At 40.8% G+C, this 23,491-nt stretch overlaps 1 protein-coding gene across 1 annotated transcript in view; it reads left to right on the forward strand.

The window, feature by feature from the left end:
• The first annotated feature begins 2,475 nt into the window (after positions 1-2,475).
• prdx4 (peroxiredoxin 4) overlaps positions 2,476-23,491 on the forward strand; it is a 36,412-nt gene continuing 15,396 nt past the window's right edge. The window contains exons 1-3 of the mRNA XM_072260847.1: positions 2,476-2,688; positions 15,593-15,710; positions 17,357-17,473. Coding sequence (XP_072116948.1) covers positions 2,502-2,688; positions 15,593-15,710; positions 17,357-17,473 — 422 coding nt within the window. The 5' untranslated portion in view covers positions 2,476-2,501. The remainder of the gene's footprint in view (positions 2,689-15,592; positions 15,711-17,356; positions 17,474-23,491) is intronic.

Genomic DNA, 23,491 nt, shown 5'->3' on the forward strand with positions numbered 1-23,491 from the left:
ATGGAGAGCCAGCTGTTGCCCACATAGCAAGCTCTCCATTTCCACACATCCAATGAACCTAAAGGAACGGCAGAGACCGACATAGTTTGGTACCAACAGTGTCGCAGGAGTTGCCAGTCAGCATTGAACTCAATGTAGGGCTGTGGCTGGCTCCGGATTTTCCCTCGGGGTTTATTCCCGCAGCCTTCCCTATTAGTGGATACAGCCACAAGGCAGCGGAGGTTTGAGATCAGAGTTTTCCTTCTCCTAGATGAGCTGCCAACCACAGCTGATGAGCCCCATCTGCCCGAAGCGACTGGTTTTAAGGCACCAGTAACGCACCTTTGCTCCTTCTCCTGTCAGTAGAAATGGTTCCACCAAGCTCAGTAGCTAAGCCAGGTGTGAAGGCCAGGAGCTGGACTTGGTTGTCAGAGGCTGTTTGAGGCGCACACCATTGGGAGCATTTAATAGATAGTGGGAACTTTATATCTATACCCTGTAATTTTGGACTTTCCAGCTCTGGGGAAAAGACAATGGCTATTCATCTTGTCTATGCCCCTTATGATATCGTATTGGCTGATAGAAGTTGCGTGGAGGAAGGTTTCTGGGAAACAAAATAAAATTGTTGAATTGAGGATTGCAGTGACTTATCATCCACAGATGAAGGCAGTAGGCAGGATTTAAATACATGAAGGAAGGAAGAGTTTAAGACATTGAGTTTTGAATATGGGCCTGTTTTTGATATCAATGCGATTAGATTAACTAAGGCTTTCAAAAAGCATTAGGAGATATTGTGGGTGCAAGACCTTGAAGAGATGGGACACACTTAGTGTTTTATAAGGATGGTAAGCGATGTGAAAAAGCTTTAAGGTTAAATGCTGTGGGAGGAAGAAAAGTAATACCAGGGAATTATATTAAACGACAGTGGCTTTGGGGCATAACCTCAGGAGTGCCTTTAGATATATTCATGGGCCTAGTTAAAAATAATTTAGTTGGGGAAAAAGTTGTAGACTTCAAACATTTAAAAGGGTTTTGTGGTGGAGTAAGAATAGATAGCTTATTGGTGTTTATTAAATTTGATGGAAAGAAGCTGCCAGACAGGATTAATTAGGTTATAGGAGTTATATGTGCTGCCCTCTCTGAAATGTTTTCAGTGCCCAGAGGTTTGGCTATGTAACAGCTGTGTGTAGGAGTAAAAAGTTTCAATTGTAGAGGGGAACATAGCTCTGCTAATGCAAGGTGCCCTGATGTAAGACAGCTGTGCAAGTGCAGTGTGTTTGGGTAGAAATGAGCAGAGGCTCCTCAGGAAGCAATGAGACCTATTATATCCAGAATACAGATAGATTTAAGTCAGTGTGTAAGGAGCATGATTTTATAACAAAGGATTTGTTGAGTATTGATAAAATAAAATTCGTTACTTTCATATCAGATGTGGTCAGCTGTACAGCGCAAACAAAAAGACAGAAAAAAATAAAATATTAAAAGCTGCAGAAGAAATCTATAGATAAAATAAGTTATTAACGATGCTTTACAAGAATGGGTAAATATTCAGACTTCAAAGAAGTTAATGCCGTTTTCTTTTTACTTTTTTTTACAATTGAATGCTATAAGTTTGTTGGCTAATAGAGAAGGGTTGCTAACATTTCTTTTGACTTTTTAAAACCTTACAATGAAAAGCTAATGGTTAGGGGATCTTTAGCTCGTACTATGTATATGGAGTTTTAGTGACACAACTGTGAAAGTGTCGGTGGGGGAAGACTTTCTGGAAGAAAAGTATTTAGTGTGGGTGAATGATGCTCAGTAGATGGCGGTAATGTACCTTGTGTTGGTCTGCTAACTGCCATTAACAGTACTAGAGCAGGAGAAGAGATTCAGCTGTTGTTCAGACCAAACATCATAATGGAAAGAAATATGATGAGTGTCATTGACCGTGGAATGATTGTTGGTGTCAGACGGGATGAGTATCTCAGAAACTCCTTGAGATCTCCTGAGAGTTTCCAGAGAACGGTGCAAAACAAAACAAAATATAAATCCTGTAGCGGCATTTCTGTGGGCGAAAACACCGTGTTAATGAGCGAGGTCAGATGAGAGTGACCAGGCAGTTTCAAGCTGACAGGAAGGCAACAGTAACTCAAATAACTACTGTACACGTTATAACAGTGGTCTGCAGAAGAACCTCTCTGAATGCACAACACATCTACGCCGTTTGGGCTACAGCAGCAGGAGACAGCGAACATGAGCGGCCACTTTGAGATACTTCGTAAAGTAGCCACTGAGTTTCAGATAGTTAGAGAGGAAACCCATTAGGTGTGCGTAGTTGATGGTGGAGAGACTTTGGTTTGATGTGTAACTATGAAATAGTGAGAGTGGAATGCAGGCAGCGAAATTTTGGACGCGCTGACAATTTGCAGCAAGGGTTTTGACCCCTATTCTCATGCACGGAGCCGAGAGGGTTAAACGGCCTCCTTGTGCCCCGCCTTCCCATGGGGTGAGAGGTTCAGCGCATGCGTGGCACTTGAGTTATGGCGCCTGGGGAGCTTCGGCGTGGTCGCGCCGTCCTTTGTTCGCTTATCGCCGTGGTTCTGGCGCACGGCGTTACTTCGGAAAGCCAGCAGAGCTGCCACCACTACGCCGGGGGCCATGTCTATCCAGGGGAGGCCTTCCGAGTGCCCGGCTCCGACCATTCGCTGCATCTCAGCAAAGCCAAGAGTGAGTGTCGGAGGCGGTGGCGCGCCTCCTGCCGCGGCGGGGCGCGCGCGTGTGCGCGAGGGTTTGAATGTTAACGGTCGGCTGGTGGTCACCCCCACCCTCACCGCTGCTCTGTGGGCTGGTGTGGGATCGCTCCCTGTTGTGGCCGTGCACACGTTAGCTTCATTAGCGGGGACCAGGTATATTTGTTCTTTGGGTAACGGACACGCTGCAGACTTGGCCCGGGGGACGCCCTCTTTCCTTCCATCGTTTCTTTTTCGCAGCGGAGAGTATTTGCCTCTCCAGTTACTGCAATTACATCTTCATTCCCCCCACTACCGGTTACTAGCGCCGACTGCATTCCTTTATTTATTCCTTGTAACACCTCTCTCCACCCCACCCCCCATATCTTCTTTAAAGTTTTGCTACAATCTGCGGTTTATTTTTCAGCAAAATGTGTGCCTCTCGGACCTGCGGTATTCTTGCAAACTGTCCAACTTGATTTTTTTTTCCCGTTCGTTTTCTTGAACAAGTTGTTGGTGCCCACCTTTCCTGTAATTCTCACATTGGAATTAATCCAGTTTCGCTTCCCACCTTATCACAGCTCTGAACTGACTTTTATTAAGTTAAAAGTAAACTTATTATCAAGGCAACACACAAAATGCTGGTGGAACGCAGCAGGCCAGGCAGCATCTGTAGGAAGAAGTACATTCTTGAATTTGCACCATCTGCAGATTTCCCCGTGTTTGCGTTTATTATTGAAGTACCTGTGCGTTGCCACATACTGATAGTCATTTTCTTGCGTGCATGCTCAGTAAATCCAATAACCATAACAGAGGCTATGAAAGACTGCACCAAAAGGGCAGACCACCAAGGTGCAAAAGACAACAAATTGTACAAATACAAAGAAAAATTAAAAGAGTCAATAAGCAATAAATATTGAGAACATGAAATGGAAGAGTCCTTGAAAGTGAGCCCATAGGTGTGGGAACAGTTTAGTGATGGAGCAAGTAAGGTTAGCCTTCTATTTCAAGAGCTTAATAATTGAGGGGTAATAACTTCCTGAGCCTGTTTGGTGTGAGTCCTGAGGCTCCTGTACCACCTTCCTGATGGCAGCGGTGATCAGAGAAGGCCCCTGATGATAGATGCTGCTTTCCAGCGACATGATCTGTGTAGATCTGCTCAGTCGTGAGAGGGTTTTTTATCCATGATGGACTGGGTCTTGTACACTACTTTTTGTAGGATTTTCTGTTCAAAGGCATTTGTGTTTCCATACCATGCTGTGATGCAGCTAGTCAATGTACTCTCCACCATACCTATAGAAATTTATCGAAGTTTTAGATGTGTTGCTGAATCTTCATAAACTTCTAAGGAAGTAGAGGGGCTACCATGCTTTCTTCGTAATTGCACTTACAGGTGACCCAGGGGCAGATCCTTTGAACTGATAACACTGAAGAATTTTAAGTTGCTGATCCTCTCCACCTCTGATTTCCCCAATGAGGACTGGCTCAGGGACCCCTAGTTTCCTCCTGGTTAATAATCAGCTCCTTGGTTTTGCTGTTGTGGCACACTCAGCTAGAATTTCAATCTCCCTCCTATAAGCTGATTGGTCTCCACCTCTAATATGGGGAAAAAGAGGTGATGGGTAGGAGCTACAGGGATGTAGCTACCATAAGTTGTAGGATGCTGGTACCAAGATGACTGTCGGGAGAGGGAAAGGAAATGGGCAGCCAGTGCAGAATATCTCTATTGCTGTTCCCTCAGAATACCACTTTGGATACTGTGAGGGGTGGGGAATGATCTACTGGGGGAAGTTGCAGCAAATGGGTCTCTGGGACTGAGTCAAGCGCTGTGGCTCGGAAGGGAAGGGGGTGGGGAAGAAGAAACTGCTGTGATGGTAACGATTCCATGGTTAGAGGAGCAGACACAGGATTCTGCAGATGCGATAGAGACATCTGGAGTGTATGTTGCCTCACAAGTGCCAGCGTTGGGGACATCTTGGATCAGGTCCATGACATTCTATGGGGGAGAGTGAGCAGTCAGTAGATATTGGTATCAATGACATAGGGAAAAGGAGGAGGTTCTGAAGAGATAATTAAGGGAGCTAGCTAGAAAGCTGAAAAGCAGAACCTTCAGGGTAGTCATCTCTGGATTGCTGCCTGTGCCACGTGCCAATGAGGGTAAGAATAGGATGATTTAGCAGATGAATTTGTGGCTGAGGAACTGGTGCAGGAGGCATAGTTTCAGATTTCTGAATCATTGGGATCTCTTCTGGATAAGGTATGACTTGTACAAAAGGGATGGGTTACACCTGAACCCAAGGGGGACCAATATCCTTGCAGGCAGCTTTGCTAAAACTGTTGGGGAGAGTTTAAGTGCATTTGGCAGGGAGGTGGGAAACTGAGTGATTAGGGCTGAGGATGGGGCAGTAGGTATAAAAGCAGAGGCACTGTGTCGTGAGACTGTCAGTAAGGGACAGGCAGATGATAAGGCAAAATTGCAGTCAGTGGGATGAGTTGCAGTTAATGGTGACAAACTCAAAGGTGTTACATTTGAATGCATGCAGTACACAGAATAAGGTAGATGATCATCACTGAGTTGTGCCCACGTGAAGATTATAGTTCGGAGCTTAACATCCAAGGGTACACATTGTATCATATGGACAGGCAAGTAGGCAGAGGAGGTGATGTGGCTGTATTGGTAAAAAAAATGAAATCAAATCCTTAGAGATGATATAGGATTGGAAGATGTAGGATCCTTGTGGGTAGAGTTAAGGAACTGCAAGGTTAAAAAGACCATGATGTGAGTTATATACAGGCCACTGAAAAGTTAGGATAGTAATGAGTGATTTCAATTCAGTGGGTAGATTGGGAAAATCAGGTTGGTGCTGGTTTTGGATCCCAAGAGAGAATTGGTAGAATGAATATAAGATGGCTTTTTATAGCAGCTTGTGTCTGAGCCCACTAGGGGATCAGCTATTCTAGATTGAGGGTTATGTAATGAACCCAATTTGATTAAGGAGCTTAAGATAAAGAACCCCTTGGGAGGCAGTGATCATAATATGATTAGAATTCACCCTGCAATTTGAGAGGGAGAAGCGAAAGTTAAATGTATCAGTATTACAGTAAATGGAAAGCTTGCCAAAATTGATTGGGAAAAGAGCACTGGCTGGGACAGCAGCAGAATAGCAATGGCTGGAGTTTCTGGGATCAATTTAGAAGGTGCAGGATAGATGCATCCTAAAGAAGTAATAGTATTCTAAAGGGAGGATTATGCAGCTGTGGCTGACAGCAAAAGAGAGGGCACAAATAGAGAAAAAAATAGTGGGAATTAGAAGATTGGGAAGCTTCTTAAAAAGCAACATAAGGCAACTAAAAAAAACATAAGGAGGAAAAAGATGAAATATGAAGATAAGGCAGCTAGTAATATCAAAGGGGATATCAACGGTTTTTTTCCAGATGTATTAAAAGAGAGGCGAGATTATACTACTGCTGGAAAATGACATTGGAAAGGTAGTAATTGGGGAGACAAGGAAATGGTGGATGAACTGAGTAAGTATTTTGTATCCGTCCAAAGTCAGCATGTTTTCCTTGAGTGAAAAGCTTGTCTGACAGATCTGTTGGAATTCTTTGAGGAAATAAGCAGGATAGACAAAGGAGAATCGGTGGATGTTGTGTACTTGGATTTTCAGAAGGTTCTTGATGAGGTGTCACACATGAGACTGCTTAGCAAGACAAGAGCCCATGGTATTACAGGAAAGATACTAGCATGGCTGATTGCAGGAGGCAAAGAGTGGAAACTGAAGGAGCTTTTTCTGATTGGCTGCAAGTGACTAGTGGTATTCCACAAGGATTGGTGTTTGGACTGATTCCTTTTACATGTGGCAATTATTTGGATGACGGAATTGATGGCTTTGTGGCCAAATTTGTGGATGACAGGTAGTGTTGAGGAAGCAGAGAAGCTGCAGAAGGACTTGGACAGATTAGGAGAATGGGCAAAGAAGTAGCAGATAGAATACTGTGTCAGGAAGTGTATGGTCATGCACTTTGGTAGAAGGAACAAAAGCATAGACTAATTTCTAAATTGAGAGAAAGTTCGAACAACCAAGGTGCAAAGGGACTTGGGAGTCCTCGTGCAGGATTCCCTAAAGGTTAATTTGCAGGTTGAGTCAGTGGTGGGGAAGGCAAATGGAATGTTAGCATTCATTTCGAGAGGATCAGAATATAAAAACAAGGATGTAATGCTGAGACTGTATAAGACACTAGTGAGGCCTCACCTGGAGTATTGTGAGCAGTTTTGGGCCCGTTTTTAAGAAAGGATGTGCTAACATTGGAGATTGTTCACAGGAGGTTCAGGGAAATGATTTCAGGAATAAATGGCTTATCATATGAAGAGCATTTGATGATTCTGGGCCTGTACTCACTGAAATTTAGAAAAAAGCGGAGGGGATCACAATGAAACCTATTGAATGTTGAAAGGCCTAGGTAGGGTAGATGTGGAGAGAATATTTCCTATTCTGGGGGATTCTTGGATTAGAGGGCACAACCTCAGAATAGAGGGACGTCCGTTTAGAACAGAGATGAGGAATTTCTTTAGCCAGAGAGTGCTGAATCTGTGGAATTCATTGCCACGGGTGGCTGTGAAGGCCAGGTCATTGGGTGGAGGTTGATGAGATTCTGATTCTTGATAAGTTAGCAAGTGAAAAGTTATGGGCAGAAGGCAGGAGAATGGGGTAGAGAAAGCTGGATCAGCTGTGATCAGATGGCAGGAGCAGACTTGATGGACCAAATGGCTTACTTCTGTCCCTTTTGTCTTAGGCCTTAAGATGTCGTCAGCAAACTTAAATATGGCATTGGGGCCGTGCTTAGCTTCATAGTCATATGTAAAAAGTGAATAGAGCAGGGTACACCTGTGGTGATGGAGATTGTGGAAGAGATGTTGCCAATCCGAACTGACTGGGGTCTGCAGGTGAGGAAATTGAGGATGTTGTTGATTAGTTTTGAGGGGATAATGGTATTTAATGTGGAGCTGTAGTCAATAAAGAGCATCTTGATGCATGCATGTTTGCTGTCCAGATGTTCCAGGTTTGAATGAAGAGCCATTGAGATGGCTTCTGCTGTGGACCTGTGGCACCATTAGGCAAATTGGAGTGGAACCAAGTGTGTGTGTCCCTCTCCCTGTCCTGTCTCATACCGCTCTCAAATTTTCTAAATATATATCCCTCTCAAATTTTTTTTTGTAATTTATTTTTATTGAATTTCATCATCAAACATTTCCCTAAGGTGTATTTCAGATACTGTACGTATATATCATATGATCATATTTGTCACAAATCTCCACATAATGTTTATCTGAGGTATACACTTACAGAAAGGGGAGGAAAGAAAGAACAATCGAAAGAAGAAAACTGTACAGAGTAGGGAGTGATTTTTTTTACAACATATTCATTGACTTGTGAAAATAAGATCAGGCTTTGAGGTGTTATGTAGTTAAACCATTTTTTCTGGTTTGAATAAAATTGTTCCAACTTATGATTAACAGATGCTGTTATCTTCTCCATTTTGTAAATGTCCATTGTAATTTCCATCCATGCATTTAAAGTTGGGCTCTCCTGTGATAACCATTTCCTGGTAAGGGTCTTTTTACCAGTATATTCATTAAATATTTATCTCTTTTCAACCATTCTTGAGGTATATACCCAAAATATATGGTCTTACTCGCTAAGGGTATTTTACATTTAAAGATGTCTTTTTAAGGCATTATGTATCCCACTCCAATAGTCTGATAACGGAGCATTCCCAGAAAATATGAGAATGGTTTGCAGTTTGATTTCCACAACTTCTCCAACAAATGGGGAGTTATTATCATAATGGGATTTCTGAGAGGGTGTAATAAAATATCTTATCAAGTTTTTCCACCCAAACTCCCTCCATTTCTGTGAACTGGTACACTTCCATTGATACCTCCATATTATTGTCTAGTCTTCCTCAGATATTATTATCCCTCCTTCCTTCTCCCATTTTGTTCTAATGTATGAAGTCGAATTTGTTTTAAGATTTGACAAACCCTTATACACGCTTGGAATGATTTTACTACCGTTGTCTGAATTATATGCTTTTCTAAATAGCTCTATCAAACTTTCCTTGGTTACATTTTTAACCCTCCTATTAACATACTGTCGCATCTGTAAATACTGGTAAAAGTCTTGTTTTTCTAATAAGTGTTTCTCTTTGAGCATTTCAAAACTGAACAGTGTTCCTTCTTTCATTATATTGCAAATAGCTGTTATTGTCCAGTCCTTAAATCTAACATCCAGTTTATTTGGCGTAAAATCCGAGTCATATGCACACCATTTAAGAATTGCAATGTCTCGCTCTATATTCTTTTATAATAGCTTTCCATATTTTAAGAGTCCATTTCACCCATGGGTTGTCATATTATTTATGTAACTTTGTAGGTTATTATCAGCCAAATTTGCCTGTATCCTCTCCTCAATGTTTTTCCACTGAGCGTCATATGATGGGTTGCACCAGCTTATCACAGCTCTCAACTGTGCTGCAAAATAATTATCTCTAAGAGAAGGTAGGCCCCATTCTCCCCCCTCCCCCCTTTTCCTTGGCTAATTATTGATTATCGTCTCCTTCCAGCTGGGTGGCATTTGCACCTTTCTTAGGGCCCAGTTCAGTGCGGGGAGTAAAACAGGGATTAACTCACTTCTAAACTCTTTATACCACTTTGCCATATATCCATCTGATCCTGGTGATTTGCTTAATTTAAGCCTACTAATTGCAGTTTTTGGTTCAGCTTCAGTTATATCAGCAATCATCTTTCTATTTTGTTCTTTGCTTAAAGTGGGTAACTCTAGAGAATTCAGGAAGGTGTCAGCTTGGGTTAAGTTTCCCCCTAGAACTTTGGAATATAGAGTTTTGTAAAACATTTCAAAAGCTTCGTGAATTTCACTTAGCTTATTTTTTATTACTTTTGTTCTTGGATCCCTAATTCTATGAATTGGATTTTCTACTTTTTTTTTCAGTTTCCATGCCAGTACTTTCATACATTTAGATCCACTTTCGTAGTGTCTCTGTTTCAGAAACGTTAAGCGTTAAGCGTGTAGGAGAGCTGCGTGCTGCACCTCTCTCTTCCATAGGCTCCGCAGTGGTCCTTTTTTTATCTCCATTCTTTTTCCCCATTCTTGCCTCCCTTATCAATTCAGGTATTTTCAAAAGATCTTATATTTGATGGATTAACTTTAAAAGTGCTGAGAAACTAAACGAGAGGGAGATCAGTGGGGAGGGATGGCGGGAGGGAAAGACGAGGGAGTCGCGTAGGAAGCGATCCCTGTGGAAAGCGGGCGGGGGGGAGGGAAAGATGTGCTGAGTGGTGGGATCCTGTTGGAGGTGGCGGAAGTTACAGAGAATTATATGTTGGACCTGGAGGCTGGTGGGGTGGTAGGTGAGTCGCTCCCTACGCGACTCCCTTGTCCATTCGTTCCCCCCCCCCCCAATCTCCCTCTTGGCACTTATCCTTGTAAGCGGAGCAAGTGCTACACATGCCCTTACACTTCCTCCCTCACTACCATTCAGGGCCCCAGACAGTCCTTCCAGGTGAGGCGACACTTCACCTGTGAGTCGGCTGGGGTGATAAACTGTATATTGGCGAGACCCGACGCAGACTGAGAGACCGTTTTGCTGAACACCTACGCTCTGTCCGCCAGAGAAAGCAGGATCTCCCAGTGTCCACACATTTTAATTCCATATCCCATTCCCATTCTGATATGTCTATCCACGGCCGCCTCTACTGTCAAGATGAAGCCACACTCAGGTTGGAGGAACAACACCTTATATTCCGTCTGGGTAGCCTCCAACCTGATGGCATGAACTTTGACTTCTCAAACTTCTGCTAATGCCCCACCTCCCCCTCGTATCCAATCCGGTATTTATTTATTTATATACACACTTTTTCTCTCTCTCCTTTTTCTCCCTCTGTCCCTCTCACTCTACCCCTTGCCCATCCTCTGAGCTTCCCCCCCCCCTTTTCTTTCTCCCTAGGCCTGCTGTCCCATGATCCTCTCATATCCCTTTTGCCAATCAACTGTCCAGCTCTTGGCTCCATCCCTCCCCCTCCTGTCTTCTCCTATCATTTTGGATCTCCCCCTCCCCCTCCCACTTTCAAATCTCTTACTAGCTCTTCTTTCAGTTAGTCCTGACAAAGGGTCTCGGCCGGAAACGTCGACTGTACCTCTACCTAGAGATGCTGCCTGGCCTGCTGTGTTCACCAGCAACTTTTATGTGTGTTACCTACATTAGTACCTGTTTTCGTTAATGGAAAGAGGATTTTCGCTTTTACGAAACAAGATGCTCACTTTAAACTTGTGTTTACCCTGAGAAAGACTACCATGATCATGAAGCCTTGTGCGGGCAGGTGTTTGTGTATGCGCGACGTGTGATTTCATGTACGTGCGAATGCGTGACATGCACATGCTTGTACATTTTTTTCGACAAATCGATTTTGGCTCAAACTTCCCGATTCTGTTAAGTGAAACTACACTGTATGTACATTATTTCTACTTTATATAGGCTGTGTATTTATCATATCATTCCTGCTTTTACTATATGTTAGTGTTATTTTAGGTTTTATGTGCTATTTGGTAGGTTATTTTTTGGGTCTGGGAACGCTCAAAAATTTTCCCGTATAAATTAATGTTAATTGCTTCTTTGCTTTATGCCATTTCGGTTTACGAACGGTTTCATAGGAATGCTCTACCTTCGGATAGTGGGGGAAACTATACAAAATTATGATGGGTATAGATGGGGTAAATGCTTGAAATGTGCTGTCAGGGGAGGTAATAGAAGCAGATACAATAGTAATGTTTAAGAGGAATATAATGTTCTCAATAGAATATGAATCATGTGCAGGTATATGGGGTTAGGTCAGCAGCATCATGGTTGGTACAGATGTGGGGAGGCTGAGCTCCTGTTTCTGTACTGTACTGTTTGATGTTTTAGGTTATGAACCTTTCAGAGTGTTTACCCATAGAAGTAGTCTGAGTTGCATATACTCAAGGCTGAGGCAGATGTTTTGACTAAGGGGGAGTTAAAGGTTATGAAGAACAAGTGGGGAAAGTGAATCCGAGATCAGATATGATCTTACAGAATGGTGGAGCAGGTTTGATGGGGCACATGACTGACTACTCATAGATTGTACCTTGTTATCTGACTGCAAGATGAGCTTCAAGCTATCTATACATTTTGTCACAATCTCTTAACTTTCATCTCCACTATATCACCCAACATTCCCCTTCCTCAACTTGATTGACGATAGGTCAGCAAGAAATAGTGAATGAATGCGAATGTTGTATTCTTTCAAAGAGCCATGTGTAATAGCTGGTCAGCCCCAGACTTGACAAGTTGTAGAGGTCCAGCCATTGGAACATGATTAACAACTTAACGTTCAAAACTAAATTCTATATGAGCTCATCAGTCAAAGTTAAACTACTCTGGAAAAACTAATTAAATTGCATGTGCTGTAATCTGAAAGAAAAGCAGGAAAGATGGAAGAACCCGACCAATCACTTAGCCAAGCTACTCTGGAATTGGTGGTGAGGTTGGATGGTCACTTAATAACAGCTTTTAAAATCTGCATGATGGGAAGAAACGGAATACTGGAGTTTTTTTTTTAACATTACCACACTTAAATGTATGTTGCTGCAAATATTTAATGTACTTTTCAGCTCTGTAGTTCGTGCTAAAACAAACGTTGAAATGTGATGGCTATATATCCTTTGACTAGAAACTGTGGTAGGTTTCCTCTTAGCTTCATGACAAGCTTATCCATACCAACTAGGAAAATATTAGCTTGGATCAGAACAGAAAATTTACTTTATTTGGGTCAGTGTGAGGGTGTCTGCTTGTTGCTTACAGTGCAACTGTTCTCCCTTCTGATTTGAAGATGGAGAAGACTGATCATTTCTTCTTCTGGTCTGGTTGTGTGTTCAGACAGATTTGAATCCTGTATTACCTATTCAATTCAGGATTTGATTACGTAGCAAAATCTTTTAAACTTTACTGAAACTAGAAGGTAAACAGCGAACCTAAAAAGCCTGGCATATTTGATATTCCTTTAGATTGTTAATAACTAATTGCTGTGAAAGATTTCTTGTTGCTTTGGAGAGAAGACCAAGGTCACAAATAAAACAAACCATGGCAGCAGCAGCAGTTTTCTCAAGGTGTGAGAAAAAGCAAACAGCTCTTTATTTTGCAGTAGCAAAATGTATAGGTGTAGCCATTTTGTTTTGATTCTTAAGAGGCAAAATATAACGTCGTTTAACGAAGGCAGTTGGGGAAAAAAAATCCCTCGGTGTGAGGAAGATAGAATGTACTGTATTGTACAACTACAGAAGTTAGGATGTCATGTTGCATTTGTACAGGACAGTGGTGAGGCCTGGAGTATTGCATAAAGTTTTGGTTACCCATCATGACCCAATGTCAACAGATCTAGCTACTTTGCAGATATGAATACCTGATTGTTCTATGATTCATAGTACCTATGCTCTTAATCAAAAGGACAGGCAGTAAGGCATAGGTGGTGGTGTGGCTCTGTTGGTAAGAGATGGAATTATATGTTTAGAAAGTGATGACTGGGTCAGAGAATGTTGAATCTTTGTAGGTGGAGTTATTAAACTGCAAGGGTAAAAAAAAAAGGGAATCCTATACAGGCCTCCAGATAGTAGCCAATACATGGGGTTGAGATTGCAAAGGGCACATGAGCCTATTCTCTGGTTGGGAAAGTGTTGAAGTCTATTGTTAAGGATGAGGTTTCGGAGTACCTGGAAACTAATGATACAATAAGTCAAAGTCAGCATGGTTTCTGTAAAGGGAAGTCTTGCCTGATAAATCTGTTGGGGTTCTTCAAGAAGTAAACAGCAGGGTGGACAAAGGAGAGGCAGTAGATGTCATTTACTTGGATTTTAGAAGGCAGTTGATTAGGTGCCATAGGTGAGGCTGCTTAACAAGATAAAATCCTATGGTGTTACAGGAAAGATACTGGCATAGATAGAGGAATGGCTGACAGGCGGGTGGCTGACAGGCGGGGGCAGCGAATGGGAATAAAGGGAGCCTTTTAGTGTTGGCTGCCAGTGACTAGTGGTGTTCCTCAGGGGTCAGTATTGGGACCGCTACTTATCACATTGTCAATGATTTGGATAAGGAGTTGATGGCTTTGTGGCAAAGTTTGCAGATGCTACAAAGATAGGTGGAGGGGTAGGTAGTGCTGAGGAAGCAATGCGATTGCAGAAGGTCTTAGACAAATTGGACAAATGGGCAAAAAAGTGGCAGATAGAATACAGTGGTGGGAAATGTATGATAATACATTTTGGTAAAAGGAACAAAAGTGCAGACTATTACCTAAATGGGGAAAAAATTCAAACATCGAGAGGTGCCAAGGGACTTAGGAGTCCTCATGCAAAACTCCCAGAAGGTATATTTACAGACTGAGTCTGAGATGAAGAAGGCAAATGTAATGTTGGCATTCATTTCAAGAAGAATAGAATATAAAAACAAGGAGATGCTGAGGCTTTGTAAGATGCTGGTCAGGTTGCACTTGGAGTCTTGTCAACAGTTTTGGGCCCCATATCTCAGAAAGGATGTGTTGCCATTGAAGAGAGTCCAAATGAGGTTCACAAGGAGGATCCCGGGAAGGAAGGGGTTAACATAGGAGCATTTGGGAGCTTTGGGCCTGTACTCACTTGAATTTAGAAGAATGCAGGGAGATCTTATTGACACCTACCGAATGGTGAAAGGAGTAGATGGGATAGATGTGGAGCAGATGTTTCCTTTGATGAGGGGTGTCCAGAACCAGAGGGCACAGCCTCAAAATTTAGCGGTGACTCTTTAGAACAGGAGTGAGGAGGAATATTTTTAGCCAGAGAGTAGTGAACCTGTGGAATGCTCTACCAGAGTGGAGGCCAAGATGGTGGGTATATTTAAAGTGAAAATTGATAGTTTTCTGATTGGTCAGGGCATCAGATGATATGGCGAGAAGGCAGGTGTATGGGGTTGAGTGAAATTGGGAATCAGCCATGATAGAATGGCAGGGCAGGCTCGATGGGCTGAATGGCCTAACTCTGCTGTTAATGAGAAAGGGCAGAGGAGGATGGCCAGACTGGTTCAAGCTGACAGAAAGGTACCAGTAACTGAAATAACCACATATTACCTCCCATACCAGATAAAGTGGCCACTAAGTACATTTATCACAGCATCCAGATAAAGTTGTTAAGATATTCCGTGTACATTGTATTATAGAACATAGAAATCGACAGCACATTACAGACCCTTTAGCCCACAATGTTGTGCCGACCATGTAACCTACTCTAGAGGCTGCCTAGAATTTCCCTAGCACATAGCCCTCTACTTTTCTAAGCTCCATGTACCTATCTAAGAGGCTCTTAAAAGACCCTATTGTATCCACTTTCACCATTGCTGCTGGCATTGCATTCCACGCACCCACCACTGTGTGTGGAAAAACTTAACCCTAACATCCCCTCGGTACCTATTTCCAAGCCCCTTTAAACTATGCCTCCTCATGTTAGCCATCTCAGCCCTGGGAAAAAGCCTCTAGCTATCCACATGATCAATGCCTCTCATTATCTTGTACACCTCTATCGGGTCACCTCTCATCCTCTGTCGCTGCAAGGAGAAAAGGCCAAGTACTCTCAACCTAGTCTCATACGGTACCCCTTCCAATCCTTGTAAATCTCCTCTGCATTCTCTCTATACTATCCACAAGCTATTGGATATTAGATCCTATAAATTCATGGTTGTGAAACAAAGGGTGCAACATGCTATTTGTTAATTTATTGTGGGGGGTGAGATTTCTACTACAAGACTTAACTAATGTGTGTGTAATTATATGTCTTCAAAATTTTTAGTTTCAAAACCTGCACCAGATTGGGAAGGTACAGCAGTAATAAATGGAGAATTCAAAGAACTTAAACTTGCAGATTTTCGAGGCAAATACCTTGTCTTCTTTTTTTACCCACTTGACTTGTAAGTATCAAACACTTAACATGACTATGACAGCTTTGGTTCTGGGAAATGTACTGTCTGACCACAAGTCATTTTCAGATATGGGCATTGGTTAAGTGCAGCTTAGAATTCGGAGTTCACCCTCTTAACCAAAGGGTATTATCACTTTATCCTTTCCAGTTAGTAATAATCTCCAGTTAGTGTTTGGGTATTTAACTCAAGTTCCCCAGATATACACACAGAAGATTTAAGCCCAGGAACCCTTTGTGCTTGTTGAATTTTTTTTAGAGAGGTTTTCATACCTTAATATCTCAGAACTAGTATGTCTCTAAGGCGGGAGACCTGTTCCTGAATAGGTTTTCTATTTTTTCATAGTTTTAAAATACTAAGGGGGGGGGGGAGCAAAAAATAGCTAGTACTTTATTACAGCGCTTTATGGATTCTTAACTGCCTCTTCACTGGTTTCTATTGGTTTTTTTTTCTGTCATTGCTTCAATAGTCATACTTTATTGATCCCGAGGGAAATTGGGTTTCATTACAGTTGTACCAACCAAGAATAGAGTATAAATATAGCAATTATCACTATAATTCAAAAGTCTTTCTTTGCCCTGGAACCCATCAGTGCTTCGACAAATTACAAGATAGGAAATTAGCTAAGAGTTAAACAACTTTGTTCCTGCACCTGGTTTGCTTTATGCAAGTAGAGGTTTATTTTCCCCTTCTTAAATCTAATTACTTCTCGCTACGTAAATGCTCATGGAAAGGATTGAAGTTTGGCAAACCATGCAGATAGCCTCAGATTTTCTAGTTAACTTTATATTGGAATTAAGTTGTTAATTAAAAGATTTTTGCATGGAACAAATTCTGTTTACTATTGTTAAGTGATAGAGAACATGGTTACCAAAAATTAAGCATGAAAACAGCAATCATTATTGAGTGATCACACAGAACAGTTTTATGTAAACGTTCCATTTTGTTTTTTTTATCCTCCATGATCATATGTGTTAGCCCTGTCTTCATCATTTATCATTTATTTATCATTCACTTCCTTGTATTTGTCCCACAACCTCATACCCATGTATTCTAATTTAAGGAAATATTCCTTTTGCCTCCTGTTCAATATCTTGTATCTGCGTGTGCTTTTTTTTTCTGTAACATTGATATACCCTGTATATAACATCTGTTCTATCCATAATCAGCCTCCATTCTGGAGGTTTTCAGTTTGCTCGTGAATATATTTTTTTCAATGTGGGAAGATTTGTTTGTGAATCTTTACCTAAAGAACCAATCACAGCTAGAGAATATTGCAAGGCCGTTGTCGCTGTTGTACCTGTTGTCAGTAAGAGGTGTAGTTTTGTTTCTACTGAGCTACCAGTGGGGTATCATCTTGTTTGAAACATTTTTTTATTCGCATTCTGTCCCCAAACTAAGAGAAATTCATTTTGCTGGTTTTCAATTTAATCAAAAATAGTGTTTTTCACTTAGCACTTTTCAATGTTTTATTTGTATTTTAAAAAAGATTAGTAGATAGCTGGAAGTATGCTATGAACTGATGTGCTGTTAAGTTCTTACCTGTAACCCTTGACTTTCAGGCATGTTCACTAAATAATATTTTTAACTTATAAATGATCCATTATTTATTATTGTTTTGTTTCCTTAATTTGCAGTACATTTGTTTGTCCCACTGAGATAATAGCCTTCAGTGACAGAATAAATGAGTTCAGATCAATTAATACTGAAGTGGTGGCATGCTCTGTTGATTCTCAATTTACACATTTGGCATGGTAAGTAGGCAAGGTGAGCTTTGTTGGTTTGATATCAACTTCATATTTTTACAATAGTCTTGATTGGTTAACTGTATTGCTATGATAAGCTGTACACTTCATTCAATAATAGATCTCGTTGAGAGTAATTACACTCATTTAATCCAGATAAATATGAGGTAATGCATTTTGGTTTGTCTGACAGGAGATATATATATATAGATCTTAGAAGTGTTGATGTACAGAGGGACCTGAAAACGGTGTCACAGGTGGATAGAGTAGTGAAGGATGTGTTTTGTTTGTTTGTCTTCATATGCAGGGGAATTGAGGTAGTTGCATTTACCTCACAAGACATTAGTCAAGCCACATTTGGAATATTGTGTCACCGTACTACAGAAAGGGCATGGTAATGCTAGAAAGATGCAGAAGAGCCTCAACAGGATGTTGTCTGCAGTGGAGAAATTTAGCTACGAGGAAAGATTTCATAGGTTGGAATTAGACAATAGACATTAGGTGCAGGTGTAGGCCATTTGGCCCTTCGAGCCAGCACTGCCATTCACTGTGATCATGGCTGATCATCCACAATCAGTACCCCATTCCTACCTTCTCCCCATATCCCTTGACTCCGCTATCATTAGGAGCTCTATGTACCTCTTTCTTGAAAGCATCCAGAGAATTGGCCTCCACTGCCTTCTGGGGCAGAGCATTCCACAGATCCACAACTCTCTGGGTGAAGAAGTTTTTCCTTAACTCCGTTCTAAATGGCCTACCCCTTATTCTCAAATTGTGGCGTCTGGTTCTGGACTCCCCCAACATCGGGAACATGTTTCCTGCCTCTAGTGTGTCCAATCCCATAATAATCTTATATGTTTCAATCAGATCCACTCTCATCCTTCTAAATTCCAGTGTATATAAGCCCAGTCGCTCCAATCTTTCAACATATGACAGTCCTGCCATCCCGGGAATTAGCCTCAGGAATCTACACTGCACTCCTTCAAATAGCAAGAATGTTCTTCCTCAAATTTGGAGACCAAAACTATACACAGTACTTCAGGTGTGGTCTCACCAGGGCCCTGTATAACTGCAGAAGGACCTCTTTGTTCCTGTACTCAACTCCCCTTGTTATGAAGGCCAACATGCCATTAGCTTTCTTCACTGCCTGCTGTACCTGCATACTTACTTTCAGTGACTGATGAACAAGGTCACCTAGATCTCGTTGTACTTCCCCTTTTCCTAACTTGACACCATTCAAATAGTAATCTGCCTTCCTGTTCTTGCCAACAAAGTGGATAACCTCACATTTATCCACATTAAACTGCATCTGCCATGCATCTGCCCACTCACCCAACCTGTCCAAGTCATCCTGCATTGTCATGACATCCTCCGCACATTTCACACTGCCACACAGCTTTGTGTTATCTGCAAATTTGTTAATGTTACTTTTAATCCCTTCATCTAAATCATTAATGTATATTGTAAATAGCTGCGGTCCCAGCACTGAACCTTGCGGTACCCCACTAGTCACCACCTGCCATTCTGAAAGGGACCCGTTAATCCCTACTCTTTGTTTCCTGTCTGCCAACCAATTTTCTATCCATGTCAGTACCCTACCCCCAATACCATGTGCTCTAATTTTGCCCAGTAATCTCCTGTGTGGGATCTTATCAAAGGCTTTCTGAAAGTCCAGGTACACTGCATCCACTGACTCTCCCTTGTCCATTTTCATAGTTACATCCTCAAAAAAATTCCAGGAGATTAGTCAAGCATGACTAAATCTATGCTGACTCGGACGGATGCTGTTACTGCTATCCAAATGTGCTGTTATTTCATCCTTTATAATTGACTCCAGCATCTTCCCTACCACTGATGTCAGGCTGACTGATCTATAATTCCCTGTGTTCTCTCTCCCTTTTTTAAAATTTTTTTTTATTTGGATAAGGAATTCACAAGTATCATGAACTTTTTTCACATGTATAACCTTTTTTCCATTTTTTATATATGTATAAAACTATAATTATACAATCCTAAGTACACATTAAGATGATATAAAAAGAAATTAGACACTTAAATAGATAATTATGTGCAGTTGAAATTCTACTCTATTAGGCTAAACAATGATATTAGTTGTTAAGAAAAATAGTAATAATAGTAGATTAATAATAATTTCCATATATCTCTTCTGGACCATTTCTCCTGGTCCAAAATGTATGTAAGCCTATGTAATTACCATTGTAGGTGTTTATATCTTGTTCATGTTTGCTCCTACCCCCAAACATAATTATCCAATCCCTATGTACTTATTTACTTAATTTTATCATTTTTTATCCCTTTCCCAAATCTTTTCCTTTACTTGTGCTAATTCTCCATTTTCCAAAAAAAAGAAAAGAAAACAAAAACAGTAAACATTTAGACCAGGGGTGCTTACGTTAGCAATATTACTGTGTTGATGAGAAGAGCAGTATAAATCATTAGGAGAGTCATCTAAAATCTGCTCGCTTTGTGGTTATATATTCAGTCCATTTATTCCAAATTTGATAAAGTTTTTCTTTTTGAATTCTCAGAGTAAGTCATTTTTTCCATTTTAAATATTTCCAAGATAATTTTGTGCCAATCTTCTAATGTAGGTGGTATTGGATTTAGCCACTTTCTAGTGATTGATTTCTTACTAACCGCTAAAAGGGCCTGCAGCAACTTTATATCTTTCTTCTGTTCAAGAAACAATACATGCCCCAAATAGAGCGTCTCAAAGCTCAGAGGTATCTGGGTCTTAAATACCTTAACTAATGTGCTATGAATACCTTTCCAGTATAAACTTAATTTAGGGCAATCCCAGAAAATATGGAGATGATTTGCCTTCTTGGAGCCGCACCTCCTCCAACACATCACGTTTGTGTCTTTATATTTTTCCTGATATGGGGTCTTGAAGTATCTTATATTTTTCCAACAATGTTCTCTCCTAGTCGAAGACCACTGAAAGCTGCAGATTTTCCCCCAAGCCTCCTCTGAAAGTACCAACCCTGCTTCTTTCTCCCACTTCTCTTTAATATACAATGTATTTATATTTTTAGCATGGGAGAGTGCATTACATAATCAAGAAACTGATTTACTGGGTATTGAACTGTAAGCCGAATTCAGAATCTTGAAAAATTCTAATTCTACTGTTGATAAGTCTGTATATCTACAACTCTGGTTAACATAACGTACTTGAAGGTACCTAAAAAAGCCATTGTGTTCTAGGCCATGTTTGTCCTGCAGGAATTGGAAACTTTGTAATACTCTTTTATGTATAAATGAGAGGTAGGTTGTAAGACCTTTCTTTATCCATAGTTCAAATCTTTTATCTCCTCTGTTGGAAAGGAATTCGGTATCATATGCACACCATCTGAAAAGTTTTAACATGTTATTGATTCTACGTGAATTAACCACCTTCTGCCATACTTTTAATATAAGATTTATCCAGCTGTTTTTAAACTTTTCCAATTGGCCCCATCCATCAATCCTTTGTCTGTTATTGAGGCTTGTAGAGGAAAACTGTCAACCAATCCAAATTCTAGTTCCTTCCATCTAGCCTTATATTCCCTATTACACCAATATAACAGAGGGGTTATCTGTGAAGCATAAAAATAATTTTTCAAGCAAGGAAGTACCATACCTCCTCCTTCCTTCCCTAACTGTAAGGTGTTATATCGAATTCTAGGTTTCTTTCCTTGCCAGATAAAGCGGGAAATCCATTTGTACCATTCCCTGCAACACACATCAAAGTTGCTGGTGAACGCAGCAGGCCAGGCAGCATCTCTAGGAAGAGGTACAGTCGACGTTTCAGGCCGAGACGAAGGGTCTCGGCCTGAAACGTCGACTGTACCTCTTCCTAGAGATGCTGCCTGGCCTGCTGCGTTCACCAGCAACTTTGATGTGTGTTGCCTGTATTTCCAGCATCTGCAGAATTCCTGTTGTCCCATTCCCCGAATTGATTATCATCCACCTCCACAGGTAAAGTCTGGAAAAGATAGAGTAACCGAGGGAGAATATTCCTTTTTATGGTATTTATCCTTGAATTTAAACTTAAAGAGGGGATAAGATTCCATCTATGCATACCTACTTTTATCTCTGAAATTAATGGCCCATAATTTACCTGTGACAGCGTTGAAAGATCCTTCGGCAGGGTTATTCCTAAATATTTTAATGATTTAGCTTCCCACTTAAGATCATATGTATCCTGCAGTTTTTGGATGGTGTATAATTTAGGGACATAACCTCTGTTTTCTTTACATTTATTTTATAACCTGATATTTTCCCAAAGTTATCCAATGGTGTAAACAATCCTCTAAATGATTTTTCTGGTTCACTCAGATAGACTAAAACATCATCTGCGAATAACGCCACTTTCTGTTCAATCCCTGCCACCTTGATACCTTTTACAATTTCGCTCTGTCTTATTAGTTGGGCAAGCGGTTCAATGTATAGCGCAAAAAGTAGAGGAGAAATTGGGCATCCCTGTCTAGGCCTCTCTCTAAAATAGAGTCAGAGAGGTCCCTGTTTATCTTAATTCGAGCTGTAGGGCTGTCATATAAAGTCTGGATTACTTTAATAAACTTTTCTTGAAAGTCAAATATTCCTGACACTCTGTATAGGAATGCCCAACTAACTGAATCAAAAGCTTTCTCAGCATCTAATCCCACTATCATTGTCTCTGTCCAGTTCTTAGTAACCTGTTCTAGTATGTGTAGCGTTCTCCTTATGTTGTCCTGTGTTTGTCTTTGTTGAATAAATCCAGTCTGGTCTAAGTGGATTAGGCCAGGTAAAAGCTTTTCCAATCTGCGCGCTAATATAGATGTAGATAATTTGTAATCGAAATTAAGAACGCTAACTGGCCGATAATTATCACATATACAACAGGATTTCTGCAGATGCTGGAAATTCAAGCAACACACATCAAAGTTGCTGGTGAACGCAGCAGGCCAGGCAGCATCTCTAGGAAGAGGTACAGTCGACGTTTCAGGCCGAGACCCTTTGTTAGGGCTGACGAAGGGTCTCGGCCTGAAACGTCGACTGTACCTCTTCCTAGAGATGCTGCCTGGCCTGCTGCGTTCACCGATAATTACCACATTCTAGTTTATCTTTACCCTCTTTAGGAATAACTGAAATAATCGCTTCTGTCCAGGAAGGTGGAGTTTCTCCTCTCTGCAAGATCCAATTAAAGGTGTTAAGTAGTAATGGGGCTAACTGTGACTTCAGCGATTTGTACCACTCTGAGATAAACCCATCAGAACCTGGAGACTTTCCAGCCTTTAATCTAGAGATGGCCACATTCAGTTCTTTGACAATAGGCATTCATTTTGTAAATCTATAAGCTTGGGTAGATCTAAAGAATTCAATAAAGTGTCTATATAGGGCTCATTGGAAGCCCAGGGTTGGGAGTACAGCTCTCAATAATATGTTTCAAAAGTCTCTTGAATTTTCCCTGTTGTACTCTCCACAAGCTTTGTTTTTGAATTCTTTATTTTATGAATTGTATTGTCTGCTTGTTGTTTTCGTAACTTATATGCTAATAATCTAGCTGATTTACCTCCTCCTTCATAATTCTTTTGTCTCAGGTAAAGAAAATTTCTTTGAGTTTCCAATGTATAAATATCATCGATTTCACTTTGCAATTTCTTAATTTCCTGTTTTAAATTAGAATTACTTTTGTTGCTATCTACAACTTGAAGTTGTTTTAATTTTCCTTGAAGGTCTGCTAATTTTTGTGCGTTGATTTTTTTCATGTGAGTGGTAATGGAAATAATTTTTCCTCTCAGTACAGCTTTCAATGTATCCCATAAGATTAACTGGTGATGTTTCTCCCGTGTCATTAAGGTCTAGGTATTCTTTGATTTCTCCCCTTAATCTCTCCATTACTTTCAGGTTATTGAGTATATGTGAATTTAACCTCCATAGTGTTTTCCTGATTTTCCTTTCCAGGATTAGAGACTGGGCTATGATCCAACAGATCAATTGTTGCAATATTACAGTTTTTTTATCCTGAGTCTATCTGTATTAAAG

The sequence above is a fragment of the Mobula birostris genome, chromosome 6 (assembly GCF_030028105.1).
Source record: "Mobula birostris isolate sMobBir1 chromosome 6, sMobBir1.hap1, whole genome shotgun sequence".
Lineage (NCBI taxonomy): Eukaryota > Metazoa > Chordata > Chondrichthyes > Myliobatiformes > Myliobatidae > Mobula > Mobula birostris.